Source organism: Melanerpes formicivorus, unplaced genomic scaffold (genome assembly GCF_026170545.1).
Source record: "Melanerpes formicivorus ecotype bairdi unplaced genomic scaffold, bMelFor1.0.p_v2 SCAF_2684, whole genome shotgun sequence".
Classification (NCBI taxonomy): Eukaryota; Metazoa; Chordata; class Aves; order Piciformes; family Picidae; genus Melanerpes; species Melanerpes formicivorus.
In genome coordinates, this window is record NW_027145035.1 from 1,207 (window position 1) to 29,061 (window position 27,855).

The following is a 27,855-nucleotide window of genomic DNA, read 5'->3' on the forward strand; positions in this document are numbered from 1 at the left end:
GAGAGGAAAGTGGGGGCCATGGAGGTGATTTGGGGGGGGGGGGGCACAGATAGGTTTGGGGAGGGTAAAACTGGATGGGGGGGGGAAGGCGTTTTGGGGGGGTAGATTTATGGGGGGTTCTGAGGATAAATGGGGGGGGGGGACACGACGACCCTGGAAGGCAACAGCCCCAAACCCACCCCCCCCAATTCCTCCCCCCCCCCAGCCCCCATCAAGAAGAAGAAGAAAAGGAGAAGGGAGAAGAAAAAGAAACCACGGTGAGGGGTTGGGGGGGAGGGGGAACAGAGTCCTGCTGCCCCCCTCCCTGCAGCCCCCCTGCATCTGGGGAGGGGGCTTGGGGGCACGCTTTAGGGTGTCCCTGTCCCTTTTTGGGGGGAGGGGGGGCACACACACACACATTGCTGCTGCCACCCAACCCTCCCCTGCCTGGGGGCTATTTTTACCCCCTGGGTGCTCAGAGGCTCCTGAGGTCATGGCTATTTTTGGGGGGGGGATTGATTTCCCACCATGCCCTGCGGCCCCCAAACCCGGGGGGGTGGGGAGGGGAGGGGGTCTCTGGGGCTTCTTGATTCCCCCCAGACCCACATTAGGACCTCAAAGTGTCCTCCCACCCCCTCAAATACCACTTTGGGCCCCCCCTAGACCCACATCAGGACCCCAAATCTGTCCCCCCCAGTCCCTTTGGGCCCCCCCAGACCCACATCAGGACCCCAAAGTGTCCCTCCCTCCCCCCCAATATCACTTTGGGCCCCCCAGACCCACATCAGGACCCCAAAGTGTCCCCCCTCCCCCCCAATATCACTTTGGCCCCCCCAGACCCCACATAAGGACCCCAAATCTGTCCCCCCCAGTCCATTTGGCCCCCCCAGACCCACATCTGGACCCCAAATCTGTCCCCCCCCAGTCCCTTTGGCCCCCCCAGACCCACATAAGGACCCCAAATCTGTCCCCCCCCAGTCCCTTTGGGCCCCCCCAGACCCCACATCAGGACCCCAAAGTGTCCTCCCACTCACCCCCAATATCACTTTGGGCCCCCCCAGACCCACATTAGGACCCCAAATGTAGGGCCCCCCCCCAGCCCCACAATGTCACTTTCAGCCTCCCCAGACCCACATCAAGACCCCAAAGTATATTCCCACCCCCCCCCAAATATCACTTTGGGCCCCCCCCAGACTCACATAAGTACCCCAAATCTGTCCCCCCCCAGTCCCTTTGGGCCCCCCCCAGACCCACATCAGGACCCCAAAGTGCCTTCCCCACCCCCCCCAAATACCACTTTGGGGTCCCCCAGACCCACATCAGGACCCCAAAGTGTCCCTCCCACCCCCCCCCAATATCACTTTGGGCCCCCCCAGACCCACATCAGGACCCCAAATGTGTCCCCCCCCAGTCCCATTGGGCCCCCCCAGACCCACATCCAGACCCCAAAGTGTCCTCCCACCCCCCCCCCAATATCACTTTGCCCCCCCAGACCCACATCAGGACCCCAAATGTAAGCCCCCCCAGCCCCACAATGTCACTTTCAGGCCCCCCCAGACCCACGTCAGGACCCCAAAGTGTCCTTCCCCCCCCCCCAATATCACTTTGCCCTCCCCAGCCCCACATAAGGATCCCATAGTGTCCTCCCCCAGCCCCACAATGTCACTTTCAGCCCCCCCAGACCCACAAGAGGACCCCAAATGTGTCGTGTGTCCCCCCCGGCCCACGTGTGTCCCTCCAACCCCACACCAGGACCAAACGGGGGGGGGGGAGGGGGGGAGGACTCCCAAACCTAGGGGTGGGAAAAGAGGGGCGGGGGGGGGGGGGGGAGGGGTTGGGCCCCCCTGAGTGGGGAGGGGGAAGGATTGGTTCCCCCAACCTCTTTTCCTCCCTCCCCCCCCCACTTCAGGACCCCCACCCCCCCCGAGGACGACTCCCCAGAGCCTCCCCCTGCCCTGCCCTGCGAGGGGCTGCTGGGCTCCGACGAAGGGGAGCAGGAAGACCCCCGGGATTACTGCAAAGGTGGGGAGAGGAGGGGGGGGGGGGGGGCCAGGCGGATCAATAGGGGGGGGGGGTCCTCGAGGGCGCTAAGGAGACACCCCCCCCCAAAACCCCCCTTAATTTGGGGTGTGTGGGGGGGGTCCTTTCAAGGTGGTTATTACCCGGTGCGCATCGGGGACCTGTTCCACGCTCGCTACCACGTAGTGAGGAAGTTGGGCTGGGGACACTTCTCCACCGTTTGGCTTTGCTGGGACCTCCGGTGAGTGAGGAGGAGACCCCTCCCCAAATTGCACGTGGAGCCCTTGGGGGGGGGGGTGGTCTCTCTGACTCCCCCCCCACCCCCCACCCCCCGGTTTTGGGGCTGCAGGAAGAAACGCTTCGTGGCGCTCAAGGTGGTGAAGAGCGCCCCGCAGTACACCGAGACCGCCCTGGACGAGATCAAGCTGCTCAAATGTGTCCGTGCCCAGCCCCCCCCCCCCCCCACGCTCGGACCCGCGGGAACCCCCTCCCCAAATCGCCCCACACCTCCCGCGACGCCTCCCGATCCCCCTTGCAGCAGCCCTGCGGCTGGGCCGGGGCCGGAGCCTGGGCAGGGGCTGGCTGGAGGGGAGAGGTCCAACCCCTGGGGGGCTGCTCTGGGAGGGGTCTTAGCATGGGAGGGTCTCCAGAGGTCCTGCCCTAGGGGGGGTTGGGCTGGGAGGGTCTCCAGAGGTCCTGCCCTGGGGGGGGGTTGGGCTGGGAGGGTCTCCAGAGGTCCTGCTCATAGGGGGGGGTTGGACTGGGAGGGTCTCCAGAGGTCCTGCTCATAGGGGGGGTTGGACTGGGAGGGTCTCCAGAGGTCCTGTCCTAGGGGGGGGGTCAGCCTGGGAGGGTCTCCAGAGGGTCCTGCTCATAGGGGGTTTGGGCTGGGAGGGTTTCCAGAGGTCCCTGCTCTAGGGGGGGTCAGCCTGGGAGGGTCTCCAGAGGTCCTGCCCTAGGGGGGGTCAGACTGGGAGGGTCTCCAGAGGTCCTGCCCTAGGGGGGGCTGGGCTGGGAGGGTCTCCAGAGGTCCTGCTCTGGGGGGGGTCAGCCTGGGAGGGTCTCCAGAGGTCCTGCCCTGGGGGGGGGGTCAGCCTGGGAGGGTCTCCAGAGGTCCCTTCCAACCCCTGCGGTGCTGCTCTGGGGGGGGGGGGTGTCAGTTCGGGCTGGAAGGCCTCCAAGGGTCCCTTCCGACCCTCAGGACCCCTCCCCAAATGCTCTGCCCCCCCCCCCCAGGTGAGGGACTCTGACCCCAGCGACCCCAAGAGGGACAACATCGTGCAGCTCATCGACGACTTCCAGGTCTCGGGGGTCAACGGTGTCCGTATCCTGCTTTGAGGAGGGGGGCCTTGAGGTCTGGGGGAGGGGGGGGGGTGTCTCTAAAGAGGTGAGGAGGGGTCCTTAACCCTCCCCCCCACCCCCCCCCCCCGCAAGATGTCTGCATGGTGCTGGAGGTGCTGGGCCACCAGCTGCTGCGCTGGATCATCAAATCCAACTACCAGGGCCTGCCCCTGCCCTGCGTCAAGAGCATCGTCAGGCAGGTGAGGAGGGGGCTCCTCGACCCCTCCCCCGAGTGATTAAGGGGCTCCTCGACCCCCCACCTCCCCAAGTAGGACCTTGGAATCCCCCCCCAGAGCCCCCAGCCAGATCTCCAAGGGGTCACCAATGGCTTCCCCCCATCCCCTTCCTCCAGCCCCTCAAATCCACTTGGGCTCCCCCAGACCCAAATGGGGACCCCCAGTGTTCCTCCCCAGTCCTCTCCCCCATCCCCCCCAGCCCCTCAAATCCACTCAGGCTCCACTTGGGCTCCCCCAGACCCAAATGAGGACCCCCAGTGTGTCCCCCAGCCCCTCAAATCCACTCAGGCTCCACTTGGCTCCCCCAGACCCAAATGAGGACCCCCAGTGTGCCCCCCCAGCCCCTCAAATCCACTCAAGTTCCACTTGGACTCCCCCCAGACCCAAATGGGGACCCCCAGTGTCCCCCCCCAGCCCTCTCCCCCCATCCCCTCAAATCCACTCAGGTTCCACCTGAGCTCCCCCAGACCCAAATGGGGATCCCCAGTGTCCCCTCCCCAGCCCTCTTCCCCAGCCCCCCAAATCTATTCAGGCTCCACTTGGGCTCCCCCAAAGTTTCCTTCAAGAGTCTCCAGGGTCTCAGTTGAATTGGGGAGGAGTCTTTGGGGTCTGACTTAAATTGGGGAGGGTCTTTAGGCTCTGAATTGGATTGGGAGGGGCTTCAGGGTGTGGATGTAATTTGGGGAGGGGTCTTCAGGTGCTGCAGGGCCTGGATTCCCTCCACGCCCCTCCCCACCAACCTCAACCCCTTGGTTTCAGGGGGTCCCCAGAGGTCTGATTGAACTGGGGAGGGGTCTTTGGGGTCTGAATTGAATTTGGGGGGGGGGGAGAGGATGGTCTTTAGGATGTAAATTTAATCTGGGGAGGGGTGTTCAGGTGCTGGAGGGCCTGGACTACCTGCACACCAAGTGCAAGATCATCCACACCGACATCAAGCCGGAGAACGTCCTGCTGAGGGTCCCGGAGCCCTTTGTGCGGCGCCTGGCAGCCCAAGCAGCCCCCTGGGCCAGGGGAGGTGGCCCCCCCCGCAGTGCAGGTACCCCCCCAGGGCCTTGGGGACCTCCCTCCCCTCCCCAGCCCCCTCCCTGCAGCCCCCTCCCCTAATAGTTTCCCTTCCCCTCTGCAGTGAGCTCGGCGCCGCCGGAGGATGCTGTGAGTGGAGGAGGAGGAGGAGGAATGGGGCTGGGGGATGGGCACGGGGAGAGAGCCCCCCCACCCCCTACCACCCAGCCTGGCAGCTCCCAGGGTGCTTTGCATGGCTGGGGGGAGGTCACCCAGGGCCTGGCAGGGGCCCTGTGTGCCTCAGGTGGCCTCGGTGACGTCGTAGGTGACGTCACCAAGGCCCTGGAGCCCCCTCCTGTGTGTCTTGTGCCCTGCTGCAGCTCCTCTTGTGCCTCCTGCTGGCCCCATGGGTGGCTCTGTGACATCACAGGGGGTCCCTCCCAGTCAACCCCCCCCCACCGTGTGACCTGCTTGCTCCTGTGCCTGTGATGCTCAGCAGCTCCTCCTGCGCCTCCTGATGTCACCACCCTGACCCCCCCTCTGTGATATCAACCCCCCTGACCCCCCTGTGTGACATCACAGCCTCCCCCGTGTGACATCAACCCCCCCAGGACCCCACAGTGTGACATCAACCCCTTCCCTGACCCCCCCATGTGACACCACAGCCCCTCCTGACCATCCTAGTGCCTCCCAGATGCTCTTACTGGGGTGTCTGGGAGCCCAGCTGAAGGCCTAGGATCCCTCCCAGTGCTCCCAGTAACTCCCAGTGCCCCATGCTGGGGTGTTTGGGAGTCCAGATGGAGGCATGGGATCCCTTCCAGTCCCTCCCAGTGCTCCCAGTGCCTCCCAGTCCCCCATGCTGGGGTGTTTGGGAGTCCAGATGGAGGCATGGGATCCCTTCCAGTCCCTCCCAGTGCCTCCCAGTCCCCCATGCTGGGGTGTTTGGGAGTCCAGATGGAGGCATGGGATCCCTTCCAGTCCCTCCCAGTCCCTCCCAGTGCTCCCAGTGCCTCCCAGTGCCCCATGCTGGGGTGTTTGGGAGCCTAGATGGAGGCATGGGATCCCTTCCAGTCCCTCCCAGTGCTCCCAGTGTCCCCCAGTCCTCCATGCTGGGGTGTCTGGGAGCCCAGATGGAAGCATGGGATCCCTTCCAGTGCCTCCCAGTCCCTCCCAGTCCCCCATACTGGGGTGTTTGGGAGCCCAGATGGAGGCATGGGATTCCTTCCAGTGCCTCCCAGTGCTCCCAGTGCCTCCCAGTCCCCCATGCTGGGGTGTTTGGGAGTCCAGATGGAGGCATGGGATCCCTTCCAGTCCCTCCCAGTGCCTCCCAGTCCCCCATGCTGGGGTGTTTGGGAGTCCAGATGGAGGCATGGGATTCCTTCCAGTGCCTCCCAGTGCTCCCAGTGCCTCCCAGTCTCCCATGCTGGGGTGTTTGGGAGCCTAGATGGAGGCATGGGATCCCTTCCAGTCCCTCCCAGTGTCCCCCAGTCCCCCATGCTGGGGTGTCTGGGAGTCCAGATGGAGGCATGGGATCCCTTCCAGTCCCTCCCAGTGCCTCCCAGTCCCCCATGCTGGGGTGTTTGGGAGTCCAGATGGAGGCATGGGATTCCTTCCAGTGCCTCCCAGTCCCTCCCAGTGCCTCCCAGTCCCTCCCAGTGCCTCCCAGTCCCCCATACTGGGGTGTTTGGGAGCCCAGATGGAGGCATGGGATTCCTTCCAGTGCTTCCCAGTGCTCCCAGTGCCTCCCAGTGCCCCATACTGGGGTGTTTGGGAGCCCAGATGGAGGCATGGGATCCCTTCCAGTCCCTCCCAGTGCCCCCCAGTCCTCCATGCTGGGATGTTTGGAAGCCCAGACATGTGTAGGGTCACTCGCAGTGCCCCCTGCTGGGCTGTTTTGGACACTATGTAGAGGCAGATCAGTGCCACCCCCAGCCCATTCCTGACCACCCCCCACCACCTCCCTGCACGACATTGCTTCCTGCATGACGTCACCAACCCCCCCCACGATCCTCCCCCCATGACGTCACAGGTGCCCCCCCCACCCCCTCCCTCGCCCCCACCCCAGGAAGGCCCCAGCCTGACCCCAGCCCAGCGGCGCCGCCGGCGGCGGAGGCAGAACCGACTGCTGAGGGAGCTGCTGCAGCACGGTCAGGGGGGGCGGGGGGGGGCCTGGGGGAGCCAGAGTGGGCTTTGGGGGGGGGTTGGGGGCTCCAAAGTGGCATCTGGAGGGGATTTGGGGACCTTAAAGTGGGCTTTGGGGGGACCTGGAGGGGGTTTGGGGGCAGTTAGGGTCCCTAAAGAGGGGTTTGGGGGGACCTAGATGGGGCTTGGGGTCTCCAAGATGGGCTTGGGGGGGGGGGCTTGGAGAAAGTTTGGGGCCCTAAAGTGGGCTTTGGGGGGCCTTGGGGGAAGGCTGGGGGGGCTTGGGGTTCCTAAAGTGGGCTTTGGGGGGCCTTGGGGGAAGGCTGGGGGGGCTTGGGGTCCCTAAAGTGGGGTTGGAGGGTGTTTGGGGTCTCCAATATAGGTTGGGGGGCGGGGGGGGTTGAAGGGGCTTTGGGTCTCCAAATTGGGCTGGGGAGGGGCCCTTAGGGTCCCTAAAATGAGGTTTAGGGGGGCTTGGAGGGGGTTTGGGGTCCCTAAAGTGGGCTTTGGGGGGGGTGGGGTTTAGGGAGAGTTTGGGGTCCCCAGGAGTTTGGGAGGGTTTGAGGTCCCCAAAGTGAGGTCCAGGGGGTGCTGGGGGAACTTCAGGGGGGCTTGGAGGGGGGTTGGGGTCTCCAGAGTGGGGATCTGGGGGTCCCAGGGGAAGTTTGGGGGCTCCAGGGTGGGGTTTGGGGGGGACTTGGAGTCCCTAGGAGGGGTTTGGGGGGTCCTGGGAGGATAACTGGGGAAGGGGGGGGAGGGTCCCTTGTGGGGGTCCTTGTTGGGGTCCCTGAGTGTCTCTCCCCCCACCCCCAGAGGCCGATTCCGGGGGTCCCGGGGGCAGCAGCCCCCCCAGCGGTGCCTCCTCCTCGGGGGTCCACACCATGCGGGCCGGGGGGGGGCTCCAGCGAGGGCACCTCGGGGGGGGGGTCCCCGCCTGCCCGGCGCCCCCCCAGCCCCAGCTCCGCCTCCGACTCCCTGCTGACCCCAACCTCCAGCTCCCTGCTCTCGGGGGGCTCCGGGGGGAGCCTGGCTGCACCGCCCCGTGAGTGCCGGGGCACCGGGAGGGAGGGGGAGGGGACTGGGCGGGGCTGGGAGGGAGGGGGAGGGACTGGGAAGGTACTGGAGGGGCTGGGAGGCAGTGGTGGGGTGCTGGGGGGGTGGCACTGGGGGGGCTGGGGGCTGTTGGGGGGTGGCACTGGGGGGGGCTGGGGGCTGTTGTGGTGCCTCCCCCCGCCCATGACCCTTTTTGCCCGTTGCCCCCCAGGAGGAGCCCTGCCGGGGGGGCCTGGACAACCCTCTGGACCCCCAGAGCGCCCCCCCGGCTGCGGGTGAAGATCGCAGACCTGGGCAACGGCTGCTGGGTGGTACTGGGAGGGACCGGGGAGCACTGGGAGGGACTGGGAGAGAATGGGAGGGACTGGGAGGGGACTGATTTGCACTAGGAGGGACTGGGGGTCACTGGGAGGGACTGGGGAGCACTGGGAGGGACTGGGAGAGAATGGGAGGGACTGGGAGGGGACTGATTTGCACTAGGAGGGACTGGGGGTCACTGGGAGAGGCTGGGGAGCACTGGGAGGGACTGGGAGAGAATGGGAGGGACTGGGAGGGGACTGATTTGCACTAGGAGGGACTGGGGGTCACTGGGAGAGGCTGGGGAGCACTGGGAGGGAGAGCACTGGGGAAACCTGGGGCAGTACAGACCAGCAGTGGTCCCTACTGGTGTGTACTGGCCCCATACCGGTCTGTGCTGGTCCATAGTGGTCAGTACTGGTCTGTACTGATCTATAGTGGTCAGTACTGGTCCACAGTGGTCTGTACTGGTCCATACTGATCCATAGTGGTCTGTACGGGTCCATAGTGGTCAGTACTGGTCCGTAGTGATCCATAGTGGTCAGTACTGGTCCATATCAGTACTGGTCCGTAGTGATCCATAGTGGTCAGTACTGGTCCATAGTGGTCAGTACTGGTCCATAGTGGTCAGTACTGGTCAAAAGTGGGTCAGTACTGGTCCGTAGTGATCCATAGTGGTCAGGACTGGTCCATAGTGGTCAGTACTGGTCCGTACTGATCCACAGTGGTCAGTACTGGTCCATAGTGGTCTGTACTGGTCCACAGTGGTCTGTACAGGCCCATAGTAGTCAGTACTGGTCCATACTGATCCACAGTGATCTGTACTGGTCCATAGTGGTCAGTACTGGTCCGTAGTGATCCATAGTGGTCAGGACTGGTCCATAGCGGTCCCGTAGTGGTCAGTACTGGTCCGTACAGGTCTGTAGTGGTCTGTACTGGTCCATAGTAGTCAGTACTGGTCCATAGCGGTCCGTAGTCGTCAGTACTGGTCCGTACTGGTCTGTCTGCTCCCACAGCACCGCCACTTCACGGAGTCCATCCAGACTCGCCAGTACCGAGCACTGGAGGTGATCTTGGGGGGCAGGCTATGGACCCCCTGCCGACATCTGGAGCACAGCCTGCATGGTAAGGGCGGGGGGGGGGGTGCTTAGCAGACCCCCACGGGACCCACTCGGGGACCCCACCCCTCACTGAAAACCAACCAATCACAGGCTTTCGAGCTGGCCACTGGGGATTACCTCTTTGAGCCCCACTCAGGGGAGGACTTCAGCAGGGATGAGGGTAAGGGGGAGGGGGCAGGGCTTCCGAGGGTGGGGCTGGAAGGGGTGGGGCTTCATGGGTGTGGCCAGAAGGAGTGGGGCTTCATGGGGTGGGGTCACAAGGGGGGGAGGGTCTTGGGAAGAGGATTGAGTGAGGGGTAGGGAAGGGGCAAAGCAGATGGGGGTAGAGGGGGGCAAAGAGGGATGTGGCCTCAAGGGGGTGTGGCCAGGAGAGGTGTGGCTTAATGGCATGGTGTCTTAGTGCAGTTAGAAGGGGAGGGGCTTAATGGGGTGGGGCCTCAAAGGGTGGAGGCTTTGGTGGGAGTGGGGAAAGGGGTGTGGGTGTGGCCAGGAGTGGGGCATTGCCCGAAGTGGGCGTGTCCCTGACCAACGCCCTGCCCCCAGACCACATCGCCCACGTGATGGAGCTGCTGGGGGAAATCCCCAGGGAGGTGGCCCTTGGGGGGCGCTACTCCAGGGAGTTCTTCAACCGGCGCGGTGATTGGCTGGGGCCGGGGGAGGGAGGGCGGGACTAGCGAAGGGGTGGGGTTAAACGTGGGGGCAGGGCTAAAAGGGGTCGAGGCTGGGCTAAAGGGCAGGTGGAGGAGTTTAAAGAGGTGGGGAGAGGCTACGGGGGGTGGGGCAAGAGGGGAGAGGGTGGGGCTAAGCCTTAGGGGAGGGACTAATGGAGGTGGGGCTCGCTGGGGGTGGGGTTCTGGCTTGGTGTGGGTGGGACTAAAGGTTTGAGTGGGACTGAATGCAGTGGGGAGTTTGTGGGTGGGGCTGGAGGCGTGGCTACAGCGATGGGGCGGGGTATGCAAATGAGAGACTGCTGATAGGAACAAGGGGCAGGCGGGGTGGGGAGGCTGACTCGTGGGCGGGGCCGAGGAGAGGTGGGTGTGGCCACGGCGTGGTGGGCAGGGCCTGACCGCAGCCCCTCCCCCAGGTGAGCTGCGGCACATCCGGCACCTGCGGCCCTGGGGGCTGCGAGCGGTGCTGCAGGAGAAGTACGATTGGCCGCGGGGGGCGGCCGCCGCCTTCGCCCGCTTCCTGCGCCCCATGCTGGCCTACGACCCCGCCCAGCGCGCCAGCGCCGCCCAGTGCCTGCGCCACCCCTGGCTCCGCCCCTGAGGAGCCGCCGCCCAATCGCCTGTGCTGCCCCCGGCTCCGCCTCCCGAGCCGGTGCCGCCCAACAGCCACGTGTGCCCCGAGGGGGAAAAGCTTTTTCTCATTGGCTGGTTATTGCAGGGGGGTGGAGCTGAGGGTGTCGCTCGGCTTGTCCTGTTGGTGGGTGCAGCTGGCTCCACCCCTTGGTGGGCGTGGCTGCAGTACACGTTCTGTTGCAGTGCCTCAGAGACCTCTACACCCCTCCCCCCCCCCCCCGAGTCCTTGAGACCCCCACTGACATCTGTGGACCCCACCAGGTCCTTGGAGACCCTCTACAGACCACAGGCACCTGTGGACCCCAGCAGAACCCCCTACAGACCCCTGCAGACCCCCCACAGACCGCAGCACACCCTTGCCAGACCCCTGCAGGCTCCCCACAGACCTCTATAGATCCCCGCGGACTCCCCACAGGCCTCTATGGACCACTGCAGAGCCCCACAGGCCCCCGGGGAGCCCTACAGAACCCTACCGCCCCCTGCGGACTCCCGAAGTCTGCAGGCTCCAGACGCAGCCTTACGGCGCCGCCGTGAGGCTGACTGGGAGGCGGGGGGGGAGGAGCAGCCAGCGCTGCTGATTGGCTCAGACGCAGCCTTACGGCGCCACCATGCGGGGCAGCGCGGAGCAGCAGCCGCCGCTGCCGCCTGTGCTGAGCCGGGAGGAGGCTTTGGCCTTGCCCCCGAGGCAAGGCTGGCGCCACGCCTGCCACGCCCTGCTGTACGCCCGGCTGCCCGCGGGGTGCCCCCCGCCGGGGGGTCGCCGTGCTGGTGAGTGCGGAGGGGCGGAGCCGAGGGGGCCGGGGGGGAATTCGGGGTGACCCCCGGTGACCCCCCCGGGCCCCGCCCCAGATGCAGCTGCGCTTCGACGGCCGCTTCGGCTTCCCGGGAGGCTTCGTGGAGCCCGGGGGGGAGTCCCTGGAAGCCGCTCTGCAGAGGGAGCTGCAGGAGGAGCTGGGGCCGGCGGCCGCCGCCCTGAGCTTCAGCCGCGGCCACCACCGCGGGGCGCGCGCCTGGCCGGCCGGCAGTGACGCGGGGGGGGGGCGGCGGGGGCGGGGGCGGGGTCGTGACGCACTTCTACGTCCGGCGGCTGACGCTGGGGGAGCTGCTGTGCGGATAGAGAGGGGGGGGCCGGCGGCGCCCGAGCACGGCCTGGAGGTGAGCGGCGGGGGGGGCCGGGGGTCGATAACGGGGGGGGGAAGAAGCCGGGAATGGGGGGGAGGGAATTGGGGTGGTGGGGGGTGGGAGGGGTCGGTAATGGGGGGGTGGGGGTAAATTCGGGGTGGGGGGAAGGGTCGCTAAGTTGGGGGGGAGGGAATTGGGGTGGGGGGAGGGGTCGGTAAGTGTGGGGGGAGGGAATTGGGGTGGGGTCGCAGGGGGTCGGTAATGGAGGTGAGGTGGAGAGAGAGGTCGGCAATGGGGAGGAGGGAATTGAGGGGGTCGGGGGAGTGGGGTCAGTAATGGGGGGTCAGGAGGGGTCGGTGATGGGGGGAGACGGGGGTGGAGTCGGCAATTGGGGGTTGTGGTGGAGGAAGGGGTCGGTAACGGGGGGGGGGAGGGAGGGAGTTGTGGGGGGTCAGTAATGGAGGTGGAGGAAGGGGTCGGTAATGGGGAGGAAGGGGGGAGGAAGTTGGAGTGGGGGTCGCAGGGGGTCGGTAATGGAGGTGAGGTGGAGAGAGAGGTCGGCAATGGGGAGGAGAGAATTGGGGGAGCCGGGGGGTGGGGTCAGTAATGGGGGGTCAGGAGGGGTCGGTGATGGGGGAGGGGGGTGGAGTCGGCAATGGGGGGTGGGGTGGAGGAAGGGGTCGGTAACCGGGGGGGGAGGGGGGAGGGAGTTGTGGGGGGGGTCAGTATCAGTAATGGAGGTGAAGTGGAGGGAGGGGTCGGTAACGGGGAGGAGGGGGGGAGGGAGTTGGGATGGGGGTCGGTAATGGAGGTGAGGTGAAGGAGGGGGTCGGTAATGGGGGAGGGAGGTGTCTGGGGAGAAGGGGTCCGATAATGGGGGGGGGGGGGGAGTGGGAAGGGGATCCGGTCATGCATGGGGGGGTGGGGTCGGTACTGGGGGTGGAAGGGGAGGGAGGGGGTGGGGGTGGTGATAGGGGTCGGGGCAATCGGTATGGGCCGGGGGGGGGGGGGGGGGGGGGGGGGGGGGGGGGGGGCTCCGGTTCCACACGGGACCGATGGTGGGGGTGGGGGTGTGGCCCGGGGGGGTGCTGCAAGCAGGGGTCACTCCCTGGGGGGGGTCACTCCCTGGGGGGGGTCAGGCTGGGGTCGGCCGCCCCCGGGGCTAACTTTTGCCCTCCCCCTCCCCTCCCCCCCCAGGTGCAGGGCCTGGTCCGGGTGCCCCTCGGGGGAGGTCTGGAGGCCTTCCTCGGCCATGGCTTCGCGGGGGACGCCCGGGAGCAGCTCCTGGGGACCCTCCCCCTCCTCGGGGTGTGCCCCCCCGGGGCAGCAGCAGCAGCGGCGGGGGGGGGGGGCTGGGGGCGCCCCCACACCCCGGGACTGAGGGGGGGGGAGGAGCTGCCTGCCACAGCCAGCGGGAGCTAAGGGGGGGTTGGGGGAGGGGGCTTGGGGGGGGGGGGGGTCCCTAAGAGGGGTCTGGGGGGGACCTGGAGGGGGCTTTGAGGGGTGGGTACCGACCTCGAGGGGTCCTCAGCAGGGGAGAAGCACCCAGGACCCCCTCCCCAAATCTCCCTGACCCCCCCCCAGCCCCCTCCCTTTTTGCCTAAAAGAGGGGGGAGGGAACAATGTTTGCTCCTCTCCTTGCGATGACATCATCGTTGGGGGGAGGGGACAGAGGGTGGAGATGATTTTGGGGTACAAAGTGGGGGGGGGGGAAGGGATTTGGGGTTTTTCCCCCTCCCCCCCATTAAAATTTTCTCTTATTAAACTTTTGCTCTAAAACTCTCAAAATGTACAAAAAAAAGGTGGGGGGGGAAGGGGGGGAGGGGACCCAAGATTTGAGGGGGGAGGGTCTGGGCCCTCTCCTCTCCCCTCCCCCCCCCCCCGAATTCTTGGGCTGCAGCTTTAAGAGGGGGAGGGGGAGGTTGGGGGGGGGGTTAGTCAGGGACCTCTTCGATGCTGCTGCCTGGGGGGGGAGGAGAGAGGAAAGAAGTTAAGGGGGGAGGGGGGAACCCCCCCAAAACAAAGAGGGGGAGGCTCCCAAATGGGGGTGGGGGGGAGTCTGGGAATTTGGGGGGGGAGGGGGGGGCTGGAGGGTTTGGAGGGGGCTCAGGTGGAATTTAGGGGGGGGACCAAAGGGAGTAGGGGGGAGCTGGAATTTGGGGGGAAGGGCAGGAGATTTGGGGGGGCAAGGGAGGTGGGGAGGGCTGGGGTAGATGGGGGGGTCAGGTGGAACTGGGGGGGGCCTGGGGGTGTCTCAGATGGAATTTGGGGGGGGGCAGGAGATTTGGGGGGGGTGTCAGGTGGAACTGGGGGGGCCTGGGGGTGTCTCAGATGGAATTGGGGGGAGCAGGAGATTTGGGGGGGGGGGTCAGGTGGAATTGAGGTAGGGCCCTGGGGGTGTCCCACATGGAATTTGGGGGGGCAGGAGGATTTGGGGGTCTCAGGTGGAACTGGGGGGGGGGCCCTGGGGGTGTCTCAGATGGAATTTGGGGGGGCAGGAGGATTTGGGGGGGCTCAGGTGGAACTGGGGGGGGGAGCCCTGGGGGTGTCTCAGATGGAATTGGGGGGGGGGCAGGAGATTTGGGGGGGGCTCAGGTGGAATTGGGGTAGGGCCCCTGGGGGTGTCTCAGATGGAATCTGGGGGGGCAGGAGGATTTGGGGGGGCTCAGGTGGAACTGGGGGGGGAGCCCTGGGGGTGTCTCAGATGGAATTGGGGGGGGGCAGGAGATTTGGGGGGGGCTCAGGTGGAATTGGGGTAGGGCCCTGGGGGTGTCTCAGATGGAATCTGGGGGGGGCAGGAGGATTTGGGGGGGCTCAGGTGGAACTGGGGGGGGAGCCCTGGGGGTGTCTCAGATGGAATTGGGGGGGGGCAGGAGATTTGGGGGGGCCTCAGATGGAATTGGGGTAGGGCCCTGGGGGGTGTCTCAGATGGAATCTGGGGGGGTGTGTCAAGATTCTGGGGGGTCCCTAGGGAGGATCTCCGCTCTCCATGGGGGAGGAGGTTGTGTGGCCTTGTGGTGGGGTCAGGGGGATTTGGGGGTGCCCCCGGGGGGAGGTTGGGGTCCTCACCCTCCTCCAGGTCCTCATCGTCGTCCAGGATCACCACAGAGTCTTCGCCGCTCTCGCTGGGGGGGGGACCCCGAAAAGTCCTTCAGGACCCCCCCAAAACCCAAGGGGGACCCCAAAAAGGTCCTCCAGGATGCCCCCCAGGACCCTCAAAAAGGTCCTTGAGGACACCCCCCCCCCCCCCAAACTGACCTCTCCGGGGTTCTCTCCAGCGCCCCCCCGAGGTAGAACTGCAGAGGGTTTGGCCACAGCTGCTCCCTGATGATCTGGGGGGGAACTGGGAGTGACTGGGAGCACTGGGATGGGGACGGGGACCTCACTGGGAGCACTGGGGAGGCTACTGGGAGCACTGGGATGGGGACGGGGACCTCACTGGAGCAACTGGGAGGCTACTGGGAGCACTGGGGATGGGGACGGGGACCTCACTGGGAGCACTGGGAGGCTACTGGGAGCACTGGGATGGGGACTGGGAGGCTACTGGGAGCACTGGGAGCCCTGGGACTGGACTGGGAGGTTACTGGGAGCACTGGGAGGCTACTGGGAGCCCTGGGACCTTACTGGGAGGGGGACTGGGAGCACTGGAAGGCTACTGGGACCTTACTGGGAGCACTGGGACTGGAATGGGAGGGGGGACTGGGAGCACTGGGAAGGGGGACTGAGAGCCCTGGGACCTTACTGGGAGCACTGGGGACCACACTGGGAAAGGGACTGGGAGCACTGGGAAGGGGATTGGGAGTAGTGAGACCTTACTGGGAGCACTGGGAAGGGGACTGGGAGTAGTTGAACCTTACTGGGAACACTGGGACTGCACTAGAAGCACTGGGAGGGGAACTGGGACATTACTGGGAGCACTGGGAAGGGGATTGGGTGTAGTTGAACCTTACTGGAGCTCTGGAACTGGACTGGGAGCACTGGGAGGGGGACTGGGAGGGCACTGGGAGCTCTGGGAGGGGGACTGGGAGCCCTGGGAGGGGACTGGGAGGGGACTGGGAGCCCTGGGAGGGGGACTGGGAGGGGACTGGGAGCTCTGGGAGGGGGACTGGGAGGGGACTGGGAGCTCTGGGAGGGGGACTGGGAGGGGACTGGGAGCTCTGGGAGGGGACTGGGAGGGGACTGGGAGCTCTGGGAGGGGACTGGGAGCTCTGGGAGGGGACTGGGAGGGCACTGGAGCTCTGGGGAGGGGGACTGGGAGCCCTGGGAGGGGCACTGGGAGCCCTGGGACTGGACTGGGAGCCCTGGGAGGGGCACTGGGAGCCCTGGGACTGGGACTGGGAGCCCTGGAGGGGCACTGGGAGCTCTGAGAGAGGCACTGGGGAGGGCACTGGGAGCCCTGGGAGGGGACTGGGAGCCCTGGGAGGGGGACTGGGAGGGGACTGGGAGCCCTGGGACTGGACCTGGGAGCCCTGGGACTGGACTGGGAGCCCTGGGAGGGGGCACTGGGAGGGGCACTGGGAGCCCTGGGACTGGACTGGGAGCCCTGGGAGGGGACTGGGAGCCCTGGGAGGGGACTGGGAGCTCTGGGAGGGGCACTGGGAGCCCTGGGACTGGACTGGGAGCTCTGGGAGGGGCACTGGGAGCCCTGGGAGGGGACTGGGAGCTCTGGGAGGGGCACTGGAGAGCCCTGGGACTGGACTGGGAGCTCTGGGAGGGGCACTGGGAGCCCTGGGAGGGGCACTGGGAGGGCACTGGAGCTGACCTGGGCGATGTGGTCCCTGCTGGGGCTGCTGTGGTCTCCAAACCAGGAGAAGAAGCTCTGAGGGCTGCTGGGGGCTGCCCCGGGGGGGTCCTGCCCCTGCCACCAGCGGATGGGGGTGGAGCTGGACACCAGACGGCCTGCAGAGGGGGGGGGGACCCCAAAATGTCCTTCAGGACCCACCCAATCCCCCCCCAAAATCCAGGGAGGACCCAAAAAGGTCCTTCAGGACCCCCAAACCCTAAGGGAGGACCCAAAAAGTCCTTCAGGACCTTCCCTCAGGGCCCCACAAGGTCCTTCAGGACCTCCCCAGCACCACAGGAAGTCCTTCAGGACCCCCTCAAAAGTCCAGGGGGACCCCAGAAGGTCCTTCAGGACCACCCCCAGAGCCCCCAAAGGGCTTTCAGGACCACCCCAGGACCCCAGAAGGTCCCTGAGGACCTTCTCAACCATCTCCAAGCCCTTTGGGGGTGACCTCCAAGGGTGACCTGAAGAGGTCCTTCAGCCACCAGGAGATCCAGAGCTGACTTTTAAGTCCCAAGGGGGACCCCCAAAAGGTCCTTGAGAACCTTCTCAACCACCTCCAAGCCCTTTGAAGGTGACCTTCACCCACCAGGAGGTCCAAAGGTTCAACCAGGGACCCCAAAGGCTCCTTGAGGACCTTCTCAACCACCTCCAAGCCCTTTGGAGGTGACCTCCAAGGGTGACCTGAAGAGGTCTTTCAGCTACCAGGAGGTCCAGGCTGATTTCCAAGTCCAAGGGGGACCCCAAGAGCTGCTTGAGAACCTTCTCAACCACTTCCAAGCCCTTTTGAAGGTGACCTTCACCCCACCAGGAGGCCCAAGGTTGAAGCAGGGACCCCAAATGCTCCTTGAGGACCTTCTCAGCCACTTCCAAGCCCTTTGAAGGTGACCTCCAAGGGGTGACCTTCACCCACCAGGAGATCCAAGGTTCAACCAGGGACCCCCAAGAGCTCCTGGAGGACCTTCTCAACTACCTCCAAGCCCTTTGGAGGGGACCTCCAAGGGTGACGCTGAAGAGGTCCTTCAGCCACCAGGAGATCCAGGGCTGACTTCTAAGTCCAAGGGGGACCCCAAAAGGTCCTTGAGGACCTTCTCAACCACCTCTAAGACCTCTGAAGGCAACCTCCAAGGGTGATCTGCACCCACCAGAAGGTCCAAGGATGAGCCAGGGACCCCAGAAGCTCCTTGAGGACCTTCTCAACCACCTCCAAGCCTTTCAAAGGTGACCTCCAAGGATGACCTTCATCCACCAGGAGGCCCAAGGTTGAAAGCAGGGACCCCAAAGGCTCCTTGAGGACCTTCTCAACCACCTCCAAGCCCTTTGGAGGTGACCTCCAAGGGTGACCTGAAGAGGTCCTTCAGCCACCAGGAGATCCAGGGCTGACTTTTAAGTCCAAGGGGGACCCCAAAGGTCCTTGAGGACCTTCTCAACCACCTCTAAGACCTTTGAAGGCAACCTCCAAGGGTGACCTTCACCCACCAGGAGTTCCAGGGTTGAACCAGGGCCCCCAGAAAGCTCCTTGGGGACCTTCTCAACCACCTCCAAGCCTTTTGAAGGTGACCTCCAGGGGTGACCTTCACCCACCAGGAGGTCCAAAGGTTCAACCAGGGACCCCAAATGCTCCTTGAGGACCTTCTCAACCACCTCCAAGCTCTTTGAAGGTGACCTGCACCCACCAGGAGGTCCAAGGTTGAGCCAGGGACCCCAGAAGATCCCTGAGGACCTTCTCAACCACCTCCAAGCCTTTGAAGGTGATCTCCAAGGGTGACCTTCACCCACCAGGAGGCCCAAGGTTGAAGCAGGGACCCCAAAGGCTCCTTGAGGACCTTCTCAACCACCTCAAGCCCTTTGGAGGTGACCTCCAAGGGTGACCTGAAGAGGTCCTTCAGCCACCAGGAGATCCAGGGCTTGACTTTTAAGTCCAAGGAGGACCCCAAAAGGTCCTTGAGGACCTTCTCAACCACCTCTAAGACCTTTGAAGGCAACCTCCAAGGGTGACCTTCACCCACCAGGAGGTCCAAGGTTGAACCAGGGACCCCAGAAACATCTTGAGGACCTTCTCAACCACCTCCCAGCCCTTTGGGCTTGGACCTGAAGCTGTCCTTCACCCACCAGAAGGTCCAGGGCTGAACTCTTTGGTCACCTCCTGGTTCTGGAAGTAGGGATTGAGGTTGAAGAAGAATCGAATCCGGCAGCCGAGGGAGCCCTGGGGCAGAGTCCTCCACCTGCAAGAGAGGACAACCTCCAAGAGGTCAGCCAGGGTGGTCCCCAGGGGGTGCCCAGAGGAGCTGGGGAGGTGCCCAGAGGGCAGCTTGGGAGGTACCTCCAGGCTGCTCAGGTAGCTGAGGGCATCCTCGTCACGCGGGTCGGAGATGATGGCGGAGAGCTGAGGGGTGGTTGAGGAACTCGGGGTGGGGGGGGTCAAGGAAAAGGTCCTCAGGTGGCCTCCTGGTGGCCTCCCCACAGCTCCAGCAGCAGCAGGAGGGACTGGGGGAAGCCTGGGGAGGGTCTCCAAGGTGGGCCCTACCCAACATGAGACCTTCCCCAAGGGGCTCCAGGTGGTCCCTCCCCAAGGTAGCCTCACCCCAAGGGGCTCCAGGTGGTCCCTACCCAAGGTGACTTCACCCCAAGGTGGTCCCTAGCCAAGGTGGCCTCCTCCCAAGGGTCTCCAAGGTGGTCTCTACCCAAGGTGACTTCACCCCAAGGGTCTCCAGGTGGTTCCTACCCAAGGTGGGCCTCCTCTCAAGGGTCTCCAGGTGGTCCCTAGCCAAGGTGACTTCACCCCAAGGGTCTCCAGGTGGTCCCTACCCAAGGTGGCCTCACCCCAAGGGTCTCCAAGGTGGTCCCTACCCAAGGTGGCCTCCTCCCAAGGTTCTCCAGGTGGCCCCTACCCAAGGTGGCCTCCTCCCAAGGTTCTCCAGGGTGGCCCCTACCCAACAGAGACCCTCCCCAAGGTTCTCCAGGTGGTGCCTACCTAGGGTGCCTTCATCTGAAGGTTCTCCCAGGGTTGTCCCCCCCCAGGTTGGTTCTCCAAGGTGGCCTCTCCCCAAGGTTTCTCCTACCCATGGTGGCTCCATCCCAACATGGACCCCTCCTAAGGTGGCTTCTCCCCAGGGCTGTCCCCCCCAGGGTTGGTCTCCAAGGTGGGCCTCTCCCCAGGGCTGTCCCCCCCCAGGGTTGGTCTCCAAGGTGGCCTCTCCCCAGGGCTGTCCCCCCCAGGATTGGTTCTCCAAGGTGGCCTCTCCCCAGGGCTGTCCCCCCCCAGGGTTGGTTCTCCAAGGTGGCCTCTCCCCAGGGCTGTCCCCCCCAGGATTGGTTCTCCAAGGTGGCCTCTCCCCAGGGCTGTCCCCCCCCCAGGGTTGGTTCTCCAAGGTGGCCTCTCCCCAGGGCTGTCCCCCCCAGGATTGGTTCTCCAAGGTGGCCTCTCCCCAGGGCTGTCCCCCCCCAGGATTGGTTCTCCAAGGTGGCCTCTCCCCAGGGCTGTCCCCCCCAGGGCTGTCCTCCCCAGGGTTGGTTCTCCAAGGTGGCCTCTCCCCAGTGCTGCCCCCCCCAGGGCTGTCCCCCCTCCCAGGGCTGCCCCCAAGGATACAGAGGTGACCCAGAACCCAGGGATGCTGCGGATCAGGCGGCTGCGGCGCCGCAGGTGAGGCCTCCGCTGCCGCTGGAACTTGGCCCTCAGCCTGCGGAAGGCCCTGGAGGCCTCCTCCTCCACCACCTCCAGCTGCTGCTGGACAGCCTCCAGGGCCACCAGCAAGTGGTGAGGATCTTCCTCTTCTTCAGCCTCCACTTCCTCCTCTTCTCCTCCTCCTCCTCCTCGTCGTCGTCGTCCAGGGAGATCACCGAGCACCGCTCGGGGCTGGAGCTCACCACCTGCTGCTGGTGACCAACTTGGCTCTGGCTGGTGGCCTCCAAGCTCTCCAGGAGCTCCTGGGGGGCCTTCAGGCTCATCCTGGGCCTTGGTGGTGGCCTCCAAGCTCTCCAGGAGCTCCCTGGTGGGCTTCAGGCCCATCCTGGCTTTGCTGGTGGGCTTCAAGCTCATCCTGGCCTTGCTGCTGGGCTCCAGGCTCTCCACGAGCTTGGGGGGTGGGCTCCACATCCTCCTGGGTGGGCTTCAAGCTCATCTTGGCCTTGGGGGTGGTCTCCAGACCTTCCAGGAGCTCACTGGGGTCCTCCAGGCTCCCCTTCCTGCTTCCCTCCCGCTCCAAGGAGCTGCTGCTGGTGGCCTTCATGCTCCTCTTGGCCTCAGTGGTGGGCTCCAGGCCTTCCTTCTCTTCTCTGTCCTCCTCCAAGGGGCTGCTGGTGATGGGCTCCAGGCTCTCCATGGACCTCCTGGGGGTGGCCTTCAGGCTCCTCTTCCTCCTGTTGGTGGTCTTCAGGCTGCCTTTGGCCTCGCTGGCGGTCTCCAAGTGGCCATTGGTGGTGGTCTGCAGGTTCCCCATGACCTCAGGGGTGGCCTTCAGGCTTTCCTGGTGCCCATTGGTGGTCTCCAGATCCTCCTTGGTGGTCTCCAGGCCTTCCTGGATGGTCTCCAGGCCACTCTTGACCTGCTGCAGGCACTGGGTGATGGTCTTCAGGCTCTTTCCTCTTGTGCCTACTAGTGGTCTCCAGGTCGACCTTTGCTCCTTCTGTCCTCCAGGCAGCAGCTGATGGTGGTCTCCAGGTTCTCCTCCTGCCCATTGGTGGTCTCCTGGCCCTCCTTGGTGGTCTCCAGGCTCTCTGGGACCTCACTGATGGTCTCCAGGCTCCTTTTGGCCAGCATGGTGGCCACCAGGGGCCTCCCCAGGGCTCCCCAGGCCCTCCCTGGTGGTGCCCAGGTCCTCCCTGCTGGTCTCCAGGCCTTCTTTGGTGGTCTCCAGCCCTTCCCTGATGGTCCCCAGGCCCTTTCTGGCTTCCTGGGGTGTGCTCCCAGCTTCTCCCTGGGGGCTCCCAGGTCCCTCACAGTGCTCTCCAGGTCCCTCACAGTGGTCCCCAGCCACTCTTTGGGGGTCCCCAGGTCCCTGACAGCAGTCCCCAGCCCCCCTCCTTGGGGGTCCCCAGGTCCCTCACAGCGCTCCCCAGCCCCTCCTTGGGGGTCCCCCAGCCCCTCCTTGGTGTTGCCCCCGCTGCCCCCCCGCCGGGCCTCCATCCCGCTGGCCTCCCTCACGTCGCTCTCCAACCCTTCCAGCACCTCCCTGCTGCTCTCCAACCTTTCCAGGCTGCTGCTTCCCCTCCGTTCCTCCGGGCCGCCAGGGGGCGCCGCCGCCGCCGCCTGCTCCGCGCCTCCTGCGCTTGGCTCCCTCCGCCCAGGCTCAGCCTCGGGCCCGGGCCCAGGCCCCAGCTCAGCGCCAGCGCCAGGCCCAGGCCCAGGCCCAAGGCCCGCCCCGCCTGGCGGCGGCCGCGCGCCACGGCCTGCACTTCCGGTGGGGCCTGAGCCCCGCCGCTGGGCAGCGCCGGCGGCAGCCGAGCCGGGCACCGCATCCAAGCGGCGCAGCTTAGCGGGGGGTCGGGGGGGCGGAAAGGCTTCTCCCCGGGGCCCTTACTCATGGCTGGGGGGCGGGGAGGGGGCGGAAATAAACGGAGAGAGAGGGGGAGAGAGAGACAGAGAGGAAGGGGAGGGGGGAAGAAGGGGAGGGGGCGGGGGGAGGGGGCCCCCGAGGCTGCGGCACCCTCCAGGCCCCCACCTAGGCGCTTGGAGAAGCCCCGCCCGCCCCCGCCGTGACGTCAGGGCGCGCCGATTGGCCGCCCCGGCACCGCCCCCGGGACGGGCGAAGTGGGCGCAGCAATAGCGGCGCGGCGCGCGCGTTTTGGCGGGCAAACTGAGGGCAGGCGCCCCCCGGCCCCTCCCCTCCTCACTTCCCCCCCCCCCCCCCCTCCCAATTACCTCGGGGGGGGGGGTGGGGGGCTCAAAATTATCCCTTCCCCCCCTCGGGGGGGTTGGGACCCCCCCTCCCCCGGTGGAGCTCAGTGCCTTAAGGACCCCCCCCAGGTACCTCCCTAGGGGCTCAGGACCCCCCCCAGCATGGTGCAGACCTCCCCAGGAGCCTCCCTAAGGGCTCAGAACCCCCCCCAGGAGGTTGAGGATGAGGACCCCCCTCCCCAGGAGCCTCCCTAATAAGGGCTCAGGACCCCCGACCCCCCCAAATCCCCAGCAGGGTGAAGACCCCCCCCCAGGAGCATCTCTGAGTGCTGAGGACACCCCCCAGGAGCCTCTTTAGGGGCTCAGGACTCCCCCCCCCGCCCCCAAAGTTGGTCAAGGACCCCCCAGGAGCCTCCCTAATAAGGGCTCAGGACCCCCCTCCCCAAATCCCCAGCAGGTTGAAGACCCCCCCCCAGGAGCATCTCTGAGTGCTGAGGGACCCCTCTAGGAGCCTCTTTAGGGGCTCAGGACATCTGCCCCTCCCAGGTGGGTCAAGGACTCCCCCCCAGGAGCCTCCCTAGGGGCTCAGGACCCCCTCCCCAAGGTGAGTCAAGGAACCCCCAGGAGCCTCCCTAGGGGCTCAGGGACCCCCTCCCCAAGGTGAGTCAAGGAACCCCCAGGAGCCTCCCTAGGGGCTCAGGACCCCCTCCCCAAGGTGAGTCAAGGACCCCCCAGGAGCCTCTTTGAGCACCGAGGGACCCCAGGAGCTTCCCTAAGGGCTCAGGAGCCCCCCGAGTAGGTTGAGGACCCCCCCCCAGGAGCCTAAGCACGAAGGATCGCCCCCACAAGGTTCCCCAAGGGCTCAGGACCCCTCCCCCTATGTGGGCTGAGGACCCCCCCCCCCAAAAGCTGCCTTAATAAGGGCTCAGGACCCCCCCAGGCAGGGTGAGGACTGCCCCTGGAGCCTCCCTTAGGGTCTCAGGCCCCCCCCCCCCCCCCCCCCCCCCCAGACATGCTGAGGACCCTCCCAGGACTCTCCCTAAGGGCTCAGGCCCTCCCCAGCAAGGTCTGAACCCCCTCCCCCCCCCCCCCCACATGTGTCCCCCCCCACCCGAAAAGTCCCCCCCCCCTCCAAGCTTTGGGGGGGGGACTCTTTACCACCCCCCTGACCTTTACCTGGGGACCTTCCCCAGGGGCAGGAAGTGGCTGAGACAAAGTGGAGGGAGGGGTGGGGGGGGGGAGTGAAACCAGACCCCCCCCCCTCCCTTCCCCTACACCCCCAAAATCCCCCTCCCCCCTCCAGCACTGCCAGGACTTGGAGGGGGCTGTTCTATGAACACAGGGGGTGGGGGGCACCCCAAAAATCCCTTTGGGGGGGGAGGCACAGAGGAGCTGAGGCCCAGAAAATTTGGGGGGGGGGGGCTGTGCCCAGGTTGTTATTTTGGGGGGGGCAGTTTGGGGGGGTCCCAGCTTCTTATTAGGGGTTCCCCTCCCCCCTCCTTTTATTGCATAAATAGGTTTGGGGAGGGGGTGTCCAAATTTTTTGGGGGGGGGGTGTCCCAGATTGTTATCTGGGGGGGGCAGGATCTTAGTTGAAGTTCTCTCCTTGTTCTCTTTTATTATATGAACAGGTTTGGAGGGGGGAGGGGGTTGGGGATAGAAGGGGGGACCCCCCCCCTCAATTTTTTGTGGGGGGTGGGTGTGTGTCCCCCCCCCCCTCAAGTCAACCAAGCCGAAGGCCAGTAGACCCCCCAAAAGCACAGCGAAAGTTGGGGCCCCCCCCCCATCCCCACAAGCCACAGGCACCAAGATGGCCAAAGCCAGGACCACTCCACAGCCCCTCAGGGCCCCCCCCCAAACTCTTCGGGACCCCCCCCGCCCCCCCCGGCCTCATCCTCCTCCTCCTCCTCCCTCGGGGGGGCCGGGCTGGGACTATTAAAACCCCTTCCAACCCCCCCCCCGTCCCTGCCTAACAGAAGGGGGGGGCTGCTCCGGACCCCCCCCCCTCTTTTTTTGCTCATAGAGTTTGGTGACCTCCTCGGCCAGGGAGGTGTTGGGGGCTCGGTAGGGGCTGGGGGGGTCCCCCCAAAGTGGTTTGGTTTGGGTGGGGGGGCCCCCAGTTTCTTCTTGCTCCCCCCGGAGGCGGCGGAGGTGGGAGAGGTAAAGCTGCTCCAGCTCCTGGGCCAAGGCTTCTTCCTCCTGGGGAGGGGGTGGGGGGGGGGCAAAAAGAAAAGGGGAGGGGGCGAGGGGGGTTGTGTTTGGGGTGACCCCCCCCCCCGCACCCCCAAAAGTCGGGGAGGGGAAGGGAAAAAAGGGGAGGTGGGGGGGTGGAGTAGGTTAAGGGGGGGAGCAAGGGAAATAGGGAAGGGGGGGGGGGAGGGAAAGAGCACAAAAAGGGGGGGGAGGCAACCCCAAAATTGGGGGGGGCTAAAATTGAAAGGGGGAGCAGCCCAAAAATGGGGGGGGCTACTAAAATTGAAAGAGGGGCCACCCCAAAAATCGGGGGGGCCACTTAAAATTAAGGGGGGAGGGTTAGGGTTAAGGGGGGGGGCAAGGAAATAGGTAAGGAGCCCCCCCCAAAAATAGGTGGGGGTCCTAAAGCTGAAAGGGGGGGCGCCCCAAAAATGAGGGGGGGCCAACTAAAATTAAAGGGGGAGGAGGGGGGCAGGGAAATAATAGTTAAGGAGTAGCTCAAAAATGGGGGGGGCACACAAAAAATTAAGGGGGGGGGCATGGAAAAGGGGGTAAGGAGCACCCCAAAAATAGCGGGGGGGGCACCCCCAAAAAGGGGGGGTACCTTGAAATGGGAGGGGGCTCCTAAAATTAAAGGGGGGGCATGGAAAAGAGGGTAAGGAGCACCCCAAAAATTGGGGGGGCACCCCAGAATTTAACGGGGGGGGGGAGGAGAGGGGATTTGCTCACCTGGGTCAGAGGTTGATCCACGGTGCGGGGGGGGGATGGGGAAGGGTCTGTAAATGGGGGGGGGGGGGGCACAGAGGTTAAATTGGGGGGGGGGAGAACCCCTAAAATTGGGGGAGGGGGAGATTAAAATTGGGGGAGGGGTCCTAAGCCTAAAATTGGGGGGTCTAGAACTGGGGGGGGGTGTCCAATAAATTGGGGGAGGGCTTAAAATTGGGGGGGTTCTAAATAAATTTGGGGGGGAGGCTTAAAATTGGGGGGGGGTCCAAATAAAGTGTGGGGGGGGTTTAAAATTTGAGGGGGCTGTGTCCAAAATAAATTGGGGGGGGAGGCTTAAAATTGGGGGGGGGTTTCCAAATAAAGTGTGGGGGGGGAGCTTAAAATTAGGGGATGGAGACACACACACATTAAATTGGGGGGGGGGGCTGCTTAAGATTGGGGGGGGGCGCAGGTTAGGGCTTAAAATTGGGGGGGGTGGTGTGTCCAAATAAATGGGGGAGGGTCTTAAGATTTGGCAGGGGGGGGGCTTAATATTGGGGGGGGGGGGGAGGTCGACTTAAATAGGGGGAGGGGATGTCCCTTAAAACTGGGGGGGGCTATGGGTAAATTGGGGAGAGGGGCCTTAATATTGGAGAGGAACTTAATATTGGGGGGGGGGGCCCTTGAATTGGGGGGGGGGTCGATACTCACCCTTGCAGCAGTCAGGGCCCTTGTGGGGGGGTTGAGCTTCCTCCACCTCCTGCGGCCTTTATTTTGGGGGGGGGGGGTCACAGACACAAATATTTGGGGGGGGGGGGACACGTGACCCTATATTCTCTCCCCCCCCCCCCCCCCTCCCCATTTTTACATGCAGGGATTTTGGGGAGGGGGGGGGGCGGTCCTTTTAGAGCCCCCCCCCTCAATTTCAGGCTGTGCATGCATGGGGGGGACACCCCCTCCCCCCAATTTAAAGCCCCCTCCCCCCTCCTAATTTAAGCGGGAGACCCCCTCCCCAATTTAAAGGGTGCACATGCAGGGGGGGAAGGGAGGAAGGGTAAAAATGGGGTCGCCCCCCCCCCACACCCCTATTTTACTTCGCTCCCCTCCCCGCCCCCAAATTTCTTACCTTCCCTTCCCAGGCCTCATCCAGCTCCTGAGGGGGGGGGCAGGAGGCGCGCCCCCCCCCCCCCCCAACTTTGAATTTTTGGGGACCTCCCCCCCCCTTTTATTTCACCTCTCCCTCCCCCCACCCCCCTTTCCAAGGCTCGAATTGGGTCAGGGGTCCCCCAAAAGCAGCAGCAAAAAGGCCTCTTCGGGACCTCTCTCCCCGCCCCCCCCCCCCCCCGTAAAATCCAGGGGGGGGTGCGAATAACGGGGGGGGGGGGAAGCGATAAATTGGGAGGGGGTCGCGGGTTGAGGCGCGAGGGGTGGGTGGGGGCACCCCCAAATATAAGAGGGGGAGCCGGAGGGTGGGTGTCGGCTCCCTGGAAGGTAAATTTGGGGGGGGGGGGGGCAGTCGAAGCGGGGTGGTGGGGGCCTCAAGGGGGGGGTCCCCATGAAGCGCAGAGCAGGATGGGAAGAGCCCCCCCCCGTCCCCCCCCTCCTCTAGACCCCGGCGCGGTGCATGCTGGGTAGGGGTCCGTGTCCCCCCCCTCCATCAACAGCTGGTAGCGCCGCAGTGCATGCCGGGAAGGAGGCCAAGGAGGGATGGAGAAAGGGGGCGTGGCCTAGAGGGAGGGGGTGGAGGAGTGGGCGGGGGTTATGAGGAAGGGGAGGGGCTAAGCGAGGCTGGCTGGGGAGGGAGTGATTTGGGGGCGCCGCAAATGGGGGGGGCGGAGGGGGTGTTAGGGACCCTTGGAACCCGCCCAGAGGCGGTCAATAAATGGGGAGGGGGCATTTAAAGGGGGAAGGGGGTCCTCAAATTTGGGGGAGGGGGAATAACCCTGGGACCACCCCTGGAGGCGGGGGGTGTGGGGGGGTGTTATAAATGGGTGGGTCACCAAATTTGGTGGGGGCACCTCTGGGACACACCACCACCCACCCCCCCCCGCCTCGGAGTGTGGCTGGGGGTTGGTATCTATAATAGGGAGGGGTCTCTAAGCGGAGGGAGGAGCACATTAAAAGGGGGGGGATGTGTGTCCCCAAATCTGGAGGGGGAGGGTGGATTGGGGGTAGGAATTAATTGGCGGGGGGAGGGAGTTAATGGTACTGGGGTGGGGGCAAAGTGGGGACTCCCCCCCCGGGCATTTAGGAGCCCTGAGGGAGGGGTTGGGGGGGGGGAAGGGTTAGGGTTAGGGATATTTGGGGGGGGGGTGTCCCCACATGTTTGGGGGGTGTAAAGGTGCTGGGGGGGGAGGGGCAAAGTTGGGCCCCTCCCCTCAAAAAAGTGAAAGTTTGGGGCGTCCCCCCCCTTTTCCTCCATGGGGGGGGGAGGGTTCCTCAAGACCCCCCTCCCCTTAGGAGGGGGAGGGGTCTTGTGACGTCACTGGGGGGGTGTCATAAAAAAGTGGGGTGTCTGGGGGGGGGGCAGCTGAGCAGGGAGCTGGTGGTGAGCAGGGGTTTGGGGGGGGGCTTAAATTGGGGGGGGTATTAAGAGGCTTTATATGGGGGGGTGTATAAAGGGGCTTTAAATTGGGGTCTTTAATTGGGGGGGGCTAATTTGGGGCCTTAAATGGTGGGGGTGTTAAATTGGGGGGGTTTAATTGGGGGCTTAAATTGGGGGGGG

General features: G+C 65.0%; 2 protein-coding genes, 1 long non-coding RNA gene and 1 pseudogene across 3 annotated transcripts; 2 read left to right on the forward strand and 2 right to left on the reverse strand.

Annotated features, from left to right (window-relative positions):
* Positions 1 to 205: 205 nt before the first annotated feature.
* LOC137461611 (SRSF protein kinase 3-like) lies at positions 206 to 10,525 on the forward strand (annotated as a pseudogene).
* An 815-nt stretch (positions 10,526 to 11,340) lies between these two features.
* LOC137461609 (U8 snoRNA-decapping enzyme-like) lies at positions 11,341 to 13,035 on the forward strand. The gene is given in 4 exon segments (XM_068171292.1): positions 11,341 to 11,511; positions 11,513 to 11,596; positions 11,599 to 11,646; positions 12,811 to 13,035. Coding segments are annotated over 4 exon segments (528 nt in total).
* A 459-nt stretch (positions 13,036 to 13,494) lies between these two features.
* On the reverse strand, positions 13,495 to 21,288 carry LOC137461612 (testis-specific Y-encoded-like protein 1). The gene is given in 8 exon segments (XM_068171293.1): positions 13,495 to 13,576; positions 14,683 to 14,738; positions 14,872 to 14,945; positions 16,376 to 16,512; positions 18,509 to 18,615; positions 18,709 to 18,788; positions 18,790 to 18,801; positions 19,986 to 21,288. Coding segments are annotated over 8 exon segments (1,002 nt in total). The 5' UTR covers positions 20,493 to 21,288; the 3' UTR covers positions 13,495 to 13,547.
* A 2,698-nt stretch (positions 21,289 to 23,986) lies between these two features.
* Positions 23,987 to 26,791, reverse strand: LOC137461608 (uncharacterized). Its single transcript, XR_010993433.1, has 4 exons — positions 26,257 to 26,791; positions 25,842 to 25,897; positions 25,155 to 25,201; positions 23,987 to 24,431 (listed from the first exon to the last, which is right to left on the reverse strand). It is a non-coding gene; the product is annotated as an uncharacterized lncRNA (long non-coding RNA).
* Between the last annotated feature and the right edge of the window lie 1,064 nt (positions 26,792 to 27,855).